The following is a 12,497-nucleotide window of genomic DNA, read 5'->3' as shown; positions in this document are numbered from 1 at the left end:
GAGAGACAGAGAGAGAGAGAGAGAGACATTCAGCACACATTAATAAACAAACAAACAAACAAACGAATGAATAAATACCTGAATTAATTGGTTGTTACATAAAAACGATTATGAGGAAATAAAGGCCTCAGAAAGGAAAGACTCTCCTAACAGCCTCTGCCTCGTCCATTCTCAGTGACTCTGAGTCAAACGTGAATGATCCTGTCTTCACATGTTATTCAAACTCGAGGCACCGAGGCAAGTAATGCTTCTATTTCCTCTTTGCGTATGGGGTACAGTAACGTTAGAAGGTCAACTGCAGCGTAAAAGCTCATCAGAATAATGTATATAATATATAATGTAATAACGTTGGCACAATATTAGTGGCTTATTAAAAGCAATACATACATCAGAGTATACATATGAACTCATTTGTCCCTCATAGAGCAAAAAAAAAAATCTGTCTTTAGAGTCAGTTTTGTACAAATAAGACAAATGTGATTAATCACGATCAACTACACCAAAATAATGCGATTCGTTATGATTATCTACGCTACATAATTGCAATTAAATGCAAAATTATGTAATTTATTATAACTAAGCACACATAATAATGTGATTAATCGAGATTAACCCAATAAAGGATGCAATTAATCGCAATTAACTGCACAAAATAATGGAACTGACACAATTCATTACACAAGGTAATGTGATTAACCGTAATTAACCACACAAAATAATGTGATTAACTGCGATTAATCAGACAAAATAATGCGATTAACTGCGATTAATCACACAAAATAATGTGATTAACTGCGATTAATCAGACAAAATAATGCGATTAACTGTGATTAATCGCGCAAAATAATGTGATTAACTGTGATTAATCGCGCAAAATAATGTGATTAACTGCGATTAATCACACAAAATAGTGTGATTAACTGCGATTAATCAGACAAAATAATGCGATTAACTGTGATTAATCGCGCAAAATAATGTGATTAACTGCGATTAATCACACAAAATAATGTGATTAACTGCGATTAATCGCGCAAAATAATGTGATTAACTGCGATTAATCAGACAAAATAATGCGATTAACCACACAAAATAATGCGATTAACTGTGATTAATCGCGCAAAATAATGTGATTAACTGCGATTAGTCACACAAAATAATGCGATTAACTGCGGTTAATCACGTAAAATAATGCGATTAATCACACAAAATAATGTGATTGACCGTAATTAACCACACAAAATAATGTGATTAACTGCGATTAATCACACACAATTGTGGTAAACCATTATTAACTGCACAAAAAATGTGATTAACCGTGATCTGCTACAGAAAATAATGAAACTAATCGTGATTAAGCTCACAGAACTGTCGATAACTATGACTAACTACCCAAAAAATGTGATTAATAACTATTAACCACACAAAGTAATGCGATTAATCGTGATTATCCACAAAATTATGCTACTGTGATTAACTACACAAAATGTGATTCATCACAATCACCAGACAAAAAAGAATAAACCACGATTAGTCACACAAAACTGCAGTTAACTGCTATTCACTACACGAAATGAGGCGACTGAGCAGGACATACAGAAAATAACGCGACTAATTGTGACTGAACACACAAAATTGTCTACGAGTAGCTTCTCCAAATCATGTGATTAATCACAATTAACCACATAAAATAATATGATTGATCACGATTACCTGCTGAATTATACTATTAACCGTAATTAACTACAAAAAATCATGTGATTAATCACAATTAACCACATAAAATAATATGATTGATCACGATTACCTGCTGAATTATACTATTAACCGTAATTAACTACAAAAAATCATGTGATTAATCACAATTAACCACATAAAATAATATGATTGATCACGATTACCTGCTGAATTATACTATTAACTGTAATTAACTACAAAAAAATAATGAACATAAAATTATTAACCACATAAAATAATGTGCTTAATCACGATTATCCCCAAAATGATGCTATGAACTGTAATTAAGAACACAAAATCATGTAATTAACCCTGCTACAGAAAATACTGCAACTAATTGTGATTAAGCTAAAAACACACAAAGTAACGTGATTAACTGTGATCGACTGCAGGAGATAACGTGATCATTCTAACCCCTTTGACATCCCACATTTATTTAGTTCATTTTAAATGTAATCACTTCTAACACGGTTACAGCCTCTATCGCTACACCGCCATGGCAGGAAAAGCCTTCGCTTCAAGAAAGACCCGTGTTGGCTTGTTTCCTAAAAAAGGTAGAGGTATAATCAGCTGAGTGGAATCTGAATCCCTGCCATTTCTTTGCGCGCGCGCGTGTGTGTGTGTGTGTGTAGGCAGCTGTAGTGTGTGAGACTGTGTGCATGCATGCATCTGCGATACCTCCCAACAAAGGAGCGGGAAAGATGAAAGACAGTGCGGAAAAAAAGACAACAAAGGGGCTTCGGGTGAAAGCGTTCAGGTATCAAACACGTATACACAGCAGCTGTGCCCAGACACAGTGGTGCAGCACACACACACACACACACACACACACACACACACAGTGATGTCAATGATTCAAAAAACTCTGATTCTGATCTACATGAAAATTAAGCCCCACAATCCACCAGGGAGCTGACACATCTCTTTGATGCATCACCTGCAAATCTATCAGGCTGTTCTCTACTAAGTGTGGATCTGTTTTTACAGAGTACTTTGACAAAAGGCCAAGTTTACTTGGTTCTCCTCACCCCAAATGATCGAGTTTAGCGAAGGCGTTGACAAGTAATGACAACTTATGGCCAGCAATGACCATCACGCGCACCTAACCATCACGCGCTCGCCTCAAACGTTAAGTAATCAACTTTAAAAACAGCGTATTTCAGGTTTCAAGGCAGCTGATGCTACAATTATCCAGCCAAATAATGTAGAAAGTAAACCTAGAACATTCAAATGTTGGAAGTTCCTTCCGCCGAAAAAAGCAGTGCTGTCGCAATATCAGGTTCAGCTCAGCTTTTTCAGCCCCTGCCACCTGCCAGGTGTTCAGGTCTGTGGGACCCACTTTTAAGGGTTTTGTGTTGTTTTCACATAATATAAACATCCTTTTCACTCATATAAACTGTAGACGACGATGAAGAGATCTTGACTAGCTGCCGTGACGGTTGCTGGCTTTCTCACCAGCTGATGTAGCTCTATAGGAGGAGATAACTGGGCTTTCACACCTTTAGATGTGTTGATGTGTTTATTAGCCGAGATTGTATATTCCAGCATAGACATTGCATTTCTTTACTGTTTCTGCATAGAAACTGGTGGCATGTTGCGCACAGCACGCTTCAGAAATAGACACGAATGGTCATTTTCCGCTTCATGCGTTACTGCCGCAGTGAAACGGGCTTTACCGTTATGACTTTTGTTTACGCTCTTTGGTTTGATGTTAAATATGACGGCATGAACGCAAAGAGAACCACAAGATGTAACTTGCTTCAAATTGTTCGCCCTGGACCTGAACCGAAGTACAGACGTCCCCTTAGTAACAGTTAGCTCCAGCGTAAAGCTGATATCAGTGGAACGATACATTATTGTGAAAACATCGTGAAGTTATTTGCCACCGAACGCTTCCCAACCATTAATCAGACTGCGTCAGTCGGGTTTGAGGCAAGTGCATCATGATTTAGGTGAGCGGTTCACACAAAGTCATTACTTATTAGCCCTGCAGTTCCAGCGCAAACTTGGGTCTTGGCTCGTCGACGACACTGCAGATAGAGGAAATGTGCAAATCTGAAATTTAAACGGAGCACATTTGGGGGATATTATGTAAAGTGGTCATGAAACAGGACCAGGATATTAATTTCAACCTTTCCCGTCCTTCCTCCTCTGCTGCTGATGCTTCTCCCTCTCCTCATTTCTCCTCCATTCTCCCTGTCCTGATTATTCCTCTCTTTCTGTAACGAGAGGCGCATTCAGACGATTCAGGAGCGGAGCAGCTGAGGTCATTCCACTCCTCAAACTGAGCTGCTAACCTGATTCGAGCCAGTGTTCAAGTTCAAGTTTAACCCCTGAAAATGATTTTGAAGTATTTTTATTTTATTTTAAGTAATTAATCCACAAGCCACAGTGGGAACTATACGTCTGGACCAACCAGTAAAACATGATGGAGAAGTGGCCTTCTTTTCTAATTTAATACGTTTTACATGACAAATTATCTGAGAAGTAGAACGATTACTTGGATTTCAGAAGTTCTTAGTAGTATTTGTTACTGTCTTTTTGCTTTAATGATGGCGTGAACCTGCGCTGGACTCCACAAGTTTGTGTGAAAGCCTCTGAAGAGCCAATCAAATCAGAGCTCAAGCTTCACTGGAAAAGATAAGGCTACAAAAAATCGGATCTGGTGAGACTAAAATGTCGACCCCTTAAAATCTCAGGCTCATTACATACAAAGGCTTATTAGTCAGTAACTACAGGGACTTCAATGCACACTGGCTGAGCTATTCTTAGGTTATAGAAGTGTGTAATGAAACTTCGGGCCTGCTGGTGGGCTCTGGGCATTTAAGGGGTTAAATTAACATGGTCAGTGTCAGCTTACATTTGAACGGTGCTCTGGAACTGGACCCTACTGTATGTTTTAAAGTGAATGTCTATTATTCAGTTATTAATTTTAAGATGTATTATTTGGATTTATTGCTACCGTTAATTATTCATATAATATTCATAAGGCATCATAAGCATGGCTATAAATATTTATAAAAATGCATTACTCATTATAGTCACACTTATTATGCATTATGAATTGTTAACATAATGCATTATAAGTGCTGTTCATAACACATTATAAGAGCTCATAAGTTGTATTAGTCCGCTCTAAGTAAAGTGAAGCGTGCTGGACTAAAGCCTCCTCCAGGGTTAAGAGTGAGGCTTCAATTTACTGAGGAATTTACTGAAACACTAAAATATGCACAATAAAGCTCATTACAGGCTTCAGATGTCAGAGTTTAAACTAGAGCTGCCCTCAGTGTTTCACCCAATGTGGGAAAGTCAATGTACACCACTGTTAATGTGCACCACCGTTAGCCTGGCACTGACTTAACACTGTATATCCAATAGAATTCAACAGATATTAGCATTACTGTAGTGTAGTGTAGTGTAGTGTTATAGAGTGAAGGGTTCTAGTGCTTGATGTTAGAACCAGTGAGGGAACAAATCACAATGACAGTACTCGACTATCTCGCCCTTCCCTCTCCAAGCCTTCATATACAACTAATATCGTAAATCTCAGGACGCAAATTAACTTTGTAATGCATTATATCAACAATTCATAATGTATGATAAACATATATTTAAATAAATAAATATTTATGGCTATAAAGTGTAATTAATTTTTATAAGCATTCATAACCATGTTTATAATACCTTATGAATGCATTATAACATGTTATAAATGTGTTTATAGATGCTTACAAACGTGAAAGTGTTACCGAATCTAATATGTAGCTTATGTAACGGCGAGATAGAGGAACTGCGGTGAAGGTTTACGGTGACTGCCCTCTAGGACTGGACTGCACATGGACAGGTCGTAGCTGGATTGGTCAATGCTGAATCTTTGCTCCGCCCTGACTCTGCCAACTCATTATCCCCAACACCTGAGCCTCTGTGTATATACAGCCCAGAGGCCCATCTCAAGAAGCAGGTTCAGCTGAGACAGGCATGATGACCGCTAGGCTTTTGTGTGGTGTTCACTCAATTTTGGACGAAATGATCTCTTTTCGAATAGTTTTTGAAACAGGATGATCTGTTTCAAATTGAAAGGTGTACTAAATTCCGACTCTACAAACAGCACAGATCCCATTTTAATTAAAAGTGTTTGCTCTGCAGTCTGAGAGAGCAGCCTGGGTTGGTTTTAGTGTTATTGGAAAAACAGAAAGAACTGCCCCACCTAAATATCCGCACACATACTGTAACCAATCAACTTCCTACAGCGTTCTTCACAAGGCCGTGTAATAAAATGCAGAACAGGGTATCAGAGAAACAGGTGGACTACAGTCTGTAACTGTAGAACTACACACACATAAGGGGTCGAGCAGCAAATGCTCTTAAGTCTTTCTGTGAAATGAACTTGGCTTAACCTCAGAAAAGAAAATAAAGGAACGCTAGACGGATGAAAGCAAAGCGACAGCTCTCTTCTCACTTACCTGACCTGTCAAAAGAAATAAAGGAGTAAACAGGTAGAAGGAGCGTCCTCGGGAGAATGAACCTGAGCCACTGACCAAAACTGCTGCTGTTATCTTTCTTTCCCCTCCGGTCCTCTGTTTTTTTTTTTTTTACACTTTTACTTACACTATGCTGTTCACAAGTCAGCATTTTCGCTCTTCTCAGATCAGGGCAGGGGAAAGTAATACAAAGGCACCATGCTTCAGCACCTCTGGACCCACTGGGACTACAAGCCTCACTAAATGGCCAGAGTGCAGTTTTATACAGTTTAATGTGTTTAAAGTGGGGTCACCGCACCTGTCTGAGTCCACATGAGCCAAAATAAAGGCTGTAAGTGAAGGAGCGAGCCCTCGTAAGGCGGACGATCGCAGCCGCGGCTTTTGAGCGCTCACCTCAGCCTGGAAGCCCTCCACCAATATGGCCACCAACAGGTTGAAGAGGACGTAATTGCCGAAGGTCATCAGAGCCACGAAGTACAGGGCTGCCCATGGAGACGTGGAGGCCATGCCGTTATATAACACCACGTTCCAGTCCTCCTGTGTCAGTATCTGGAAAGAGGAAGTGTGTGAGAGAGTGAGCAGGGGAGAGAGATAGAGAGAGAGAGAGAGAGAGAGAGAGAGAGAGAGAGAGAGAGAGAGAGAGAGAGAGATGGAGAGAGAGAGAGAGAGAGAGAGAGAGAGAGAGAGAGAGAGAGAGAGGCGTAAGAGAAACCACTTCTTTTCCGAGGCAATTGAGCTTGAACGTGTAGTTTATGGATTCTAATAGACGCAGAATGACCGTCATCTGCTTCCCTTAATGGGGCTCCTACACTGTCGACGATTTAGAGTTCAAGGACGCCTTTTGACTTCCTAAGCGATTTTCGTGAAAAGCTCAAGAGGCTCTGTAATGTATCAGTCATAAAACCACTACAGGACAGATATTCCGACTGATTCAGCTTCCAATTCTGAGGGATCCGACATCTCAGAAACAATTAGCACAATATTTTCTTGTAAAAAAACTGGGTTTACAGAATATATCACCCAGCTCTCACACACACTGAAACCTAGACCACCTTTCTGTATTGTCTTTAGCCTCTACAGATGTGTCTAGCTTCTACCTATACATTAATGGATCAAACATAACATGTTTCAGGCTTAAACATCATGTTAAAACAATGGTGTAGGTGTCAGGAAATGCACTTATAGCCTTTTTGTGAAGTGGTGTTGGAAGACCACCATTCATTTTGGTCATTTTTCAGTTTTTAACATAGTTTGAAATTGTTTGAATGGACCAAAAGAAACGACCCAGAATGACTTGGAAAAACATCTGGTTCCACTGACTTTAAAAGTACAGCAGGTAAAGCTACCATTTTGGAGATACGAGGTTTTCTTCTGACAACAGCTAAACGCTTCAGACGTGTGGTTCTTCTTACCACCGCTGTGAATAATTCTGAATTCGAGGTTCTGTAGAATTTCATATTTCGTATCAAGCCACTCTAAACGAATTTATCTTAATAATAATAATAATAATAATAATAATAATATCACTATTTTTGCCCAGTTTTCTCCCCAATTCAGTCACATCTAATTCCACAGGGTGAATGCCAGCACATGCTTTTTCAAAGTGCTGCTAATGCATCAATGACAGGGCTGCAACAAATTTTCCATATATAATTTCAATAATTCATTTGCTCAAAACCGGAAAATCCATTAAATCCAGTAAAGTGAGCCCAGGGAGTTTTAGCTCAGTCATCAGAGTTCATGTGAGCTCTTACTCTGATTTCTTTCATATTTCCTGCGCATGTGCGAAACAGACGGCAGCACTGGATCAATAATCAAGCAGCGTCACCGCGAGACGCAGCAAAACACATTTGTAATGATCTTCATCTTCTAGATGATGCATGTTCATATTCTCAGGTAAACTGGCTGGATGATTTAAAAAAGCTGCGGCTTGAAGTTTGAGTCCCCAGCGCCCAGGAGGTGGGGCGGGGGCCTCGTGTGCCCCCTCATTCTTGGTGTTCCTCTCCCCACCATCCTCGCTGTGCTCCACCATCAGGGCCCGGTGGACGGCCACACACCACCGTTACCTCTGCGTCACGTCTTCTTCTGGGAGTTTATTGGCTGAAATCCGACTACTGTCTGACTCACGGAAGACCTGGAGTTTCCCCATTATCTGATTCCTCAAGCGCAAGTAAACGTGTCGATCTGATTACTGACAAAATCAGATTTTCTGCAGTTACTGTAAACACACTCAATGTCACTCCTGGCGATTGTGACTGTAGCTTGTATTTTCAGCTGCTTTATAAATGAAGTTTGGCTCGACTTCACTTGACTGACCGACACCTTCACCACTTTCATGAACCCAGGCTCTTCATTAAGTCAATATCGGTGAAAATCCCCTTTGTAACTGAAAGCGACAGCCAGAGACGCAGTGACAGGAATACTGAAGTGAGTTTCATTGCGCTGGTTAGCTGGACAGCGCGGCAGCATCGCTTTCTCAAATCAATATATACACCCAATAAAATCCTCATCTCAACACATGAAGACTGACGCTCAGCGGATGCTATAAAACAGCCACGTGGCCAAAACAGCTGACGCCAGCGACACGGATGCCGCACGCTGCTGAGTGCAGCTCTGAGCTATTACTGTTTATAAAAGAAGAAAGAGTAACTCGGAGGAAGCGCCTGTTTAAATTCAACTTTATCCTCCCCCTTAAAACATCTTCCTGCCTTTGGCTCATTGAGTATTCAGGTACAAAGCTTTAAAAAAAGCTCCTTGAACTGGATTTTTCCCCCAGGAGGACATTTTTACATACATCTACTCACTAAAGTCTGCCTGCCTGTCTCTGTCTTCTGTTCTAGGCTGAACGGAGGAAAAAACAATACACGCGGTTTACCTGCCAACAGACACGCACTCGCGCCCGCACTCGCGCCCGCGCCGACCCGCAGAGAGAGATTAGGGAAATTAAAGTGCGCCTCCAGTGCAGGAGAAACCCTGACCTCCATAGCATCCCTTAGAGCCCAGAGTTAATACAGAACCATATCAGCATTTACACAACTGTCACCCCCCCGCTGACCTCATCACGCTACCAATATTGCAGGGCGAAGGATGATGACCTCATCACACTGGTAATATTGAGGACCAGGTTTTGATGACCTAAGCAATTTTTTTTCTGACCGAAGCAGTAGAATCAGTCGAGATAATCCTTTAAAAACACAACTGGACATGCACACACACACACACACACACACACACACACACACACACACACACACACGCACGCGCGCACACACACCTTAGCCTGTCTCCATAGTCACCCGACAGATGGCGGAAAGAGGATGTTCAATAAAATCTTAGCACTCTTACAGCTTGTACCCGGTTTCAGAGCTTGTATCTCAAGCTTGTAGGGAAAATTGCAGTTTCAGTCACTTTTCAAGGAACACAACACACTCTGCATAGCCAGAGTGAAAGTGCTGGAGGGAAATCTTAGCGGCGTCATCCATATGGTACAAAAAATTATAAAATTAATACAAAATTCCATACATTTCTGCATAATACGTGCCAAAATTCCAAATGTAGAAACATATATATCTGTTTCTTTACTTTCAAAATATGTGTGCAATATATGTGACGTCTTGGCACCAAAACACCAAATGGAGAAAAATATATACACCAACAAAAAATGGGAACGTTACAGGAGAAGGAAAAAACCTACTTTACTTTTAATGTAAGTCAATGGAACCGGAATTCTTTCCAAGCCATTTTGCTTCGTTTCTTTCGGTCCACTCATCATGAAATGTACAAACAATGTAAAGGATCATGGGCATTTTCAAATTTTGTCAAAAACTGAAAAAAGGCAAAAAAGGAGGTACAAGATGTTCTACCAACAGCAGCGACAGATGTAAGATGTTCTCACTTGATAAGGCACTGTTTTTGCAGTATGTGCAGTAAATCAGGGGCACTTTAACCTGCAGCCTGAACACAGACCTCATAAAACAGGCCCTGAAATCTCATCGGCTGTGTGTGAAATACATGATACATGCACAGTTTTAGCGCCTCACAGGAACTGAGCTCTGTGTCACTGCGCCACCTCACATGAAGTCCTTGTGCTGTTAATGGAATGATCTTCGACTCTCACGCTGCGTGGAGCACCTGAAGAAGTAAGAGCCTGTTTTTTGTTTGAACTGAGGGGCTGAAAACTTATTTTCTCAAACCAAAATTCGGCTGGTCAGTTAGCTAACAGGCTAATAGCTAGCGGACAGCTATCATTAATATCGCAGGCATGAGTTCAAATACTTACAATATGATTCCCTGAAAACTGCAAGTCCAAAGCATCTCATTTGAATGGCTTACATGCTTCAAATGTGCACTTGGCCTCATGCCTAACAACGTCCCTCCCCTGTAACACACGGCTTATGGCTTTATTATAACGTGGGGGTTTCACACTCTAACCTCTTATTCTCCAGAGTATATTCTGAATGTGCACGACCAAATCGGAAGGCAAATTATTGAGTAACTGCGTGAAATAAGGGTACATTTCTATTTTATCTGTTGATTTATTTCATGTTTCGTGAAAGCCCCTCAAATGAACAGTAAATGTGTTTTACGATCTACTCATATCGCTACAATCATACAATTCACTGCTGAAAGCCAAAAATCTCAGACGCTGTTCGTGTTATTATATAAAAATCATTTTTACAGAGCCGATCACTGAAGAGACGCCGTCTGTTTACAGTTTATAGCCCAGATTTGTGGAAAAATGGGTCGACTTTCAGTAGAAAAACAAACTGTGTTCAGCTTTTATTATACGTGTTTAAAATGACATCATTTGACGGTAAAGATGACAGTTACAGCCTCACATGACGCCCAGCTTCTGAATGTAGCGCATGAAATATGAAAGTTATGAAGAACATGACGAAATTTTGGAACCAACTGGTACCAATGCAACACATTCTTAGTCCTATAGTGCTAGACACCACCCTTATTTTAGTGCTAGACACCACCCTTATTTTAGTGCTAGACACCACCCTTATTTTAGTGCTAGACACCACCCTTTGTTTATTTTAGTGCTAGACACCACCCTTTTGTTTATTTTAGTGCTAGACACCACCCTTTGTTTATTTTAGTGCTAGACACCACCCTTATTTTAGTGCTAGACACGACCCTTATTTTAGTGCTAGACACCACCCTTATTTTAGTGCTAGACACCACCCTTATTTTAGTGCTAGACACCACCCTTATTTTAGTGCTAGACACCACCCTTATTTTAGTGCTAGACACCACCCTTTGTTTATTTTAGTGCTAGACACCACCCTTTTGTTTATTTTAGTGCTAGACACCACCCTTTGTTTATTTTAGTGCTAGACACCACCCTTATTTTAGTGCTAGACACGACCCTTATTTTAGTGCTAGACACCACCCTTATTTTAGTGCTAGACACCACCCTTATTTTAGTGCTAGACACCACCCTTTTGTTTATTTTAGTGCTAGACACCACCCTTATTTTAGTGCTAGACACCACCCTTATTTTAGTGCTAGACACCACCCTTATTTTAGTGCTAGACACCACCTTTTGTTTATTTTAGTGCTAGACACCACCTTTTGTTTATTTTAGTGCTAGACACCACCCTTTGTTTATTTTAGTGCTAGACACCACCCTTTGTTTATTTTAGTGCTAGACACCACCCTTTGTTTATTTTAGTGCTAGACACCACCCTTATTTTAGTGCTAGACACCACCCTTTGTTTATTTTAGTGCTAGACACCACCCTTTGTTTATTTTAGTGCTAGACACCACCCTTTGTTTATTTTAGTGCTAGACACCACCTTTTGTTTATTTTAGTGCTAGACACCACCCTTTGTTTATTTTAGTGCTAGACACCACCCTTTGTTTATTTTAGTGCTAGACACCACCCTTATTTTAGTGCTAGACACCACCCTTTTGTTTATTTTAGTGCTAGACACCACCTTTTGTTTATTTTAGTGCTAGACACCACCCTTTGTTTATTTTAGTGCTAGACACCACCCTTTGTTTATTTTAGTGCTAGACACCACCCTTTGTTTATTTTAGTGCTAGACACCACCCTTTGTTTATTTTAGTGCTAGACACCACCCTTATTTTAGTGCTAGACACCACCCTTTGTTTATTTTAGTGCTAGACACCACCCTTTGTTTATTTTAGTGCTAGACACCACCCTTTGTTTATTTTAGTGCTAGACACCACCCTTTGTTTATTTTAGTGCTAGACACCACCTTTTGTTTATTTTAGTGCTAGACACCACCCTTTGTTTATTTTAGTGCTAGA

The 12,497-nt window shown here is 40.2% G+C and overlaps 1 protein-coding gene across 1 annotated transcript in view; it reads right to left on the bottom strand.

The window, feature by feature from the left end:
- Nucleotides 1-12,497, bottom strand: part of cacna1hb (calcium channel, voltage-dependent, T type, alpha 1H subunit b) — a 172,969-nt gene that overhangs the window by 42,977 nt on the left and 117,495 nt on the right. Inside the window, exon 14 of the mRNA XM_017721012.2 lies at nt 6,609-6,764. Coding sequence (XP_017576501.2) covers nt 6,609-6,764 — 156 coding nt within the window. The remainder of the gene's footprint in view (nt 1-6,608; nt 6,765-12,497) is intronic.

The sequence above is a fragment of the Pygocentrus nattereri genome, chromosome 12, assembly GCF_015220715.1.
Source record: "Pygocentrus nattereri isolate fPygNat1 chromosome 12, fPygNat1.pri, whole genome shotgun sequence".
Lineage (NCBI taxonomy): Eukaryota > Metazoa > Chordata > Actinopteri > Characiformes > Serrasalmidae > Pygocentrus > Pygocentrus nattereri.
Note: the sequence above shows the minus strand (reverse complement) of the source record. Positions and strands in the feature narration are given on the sequence as shown.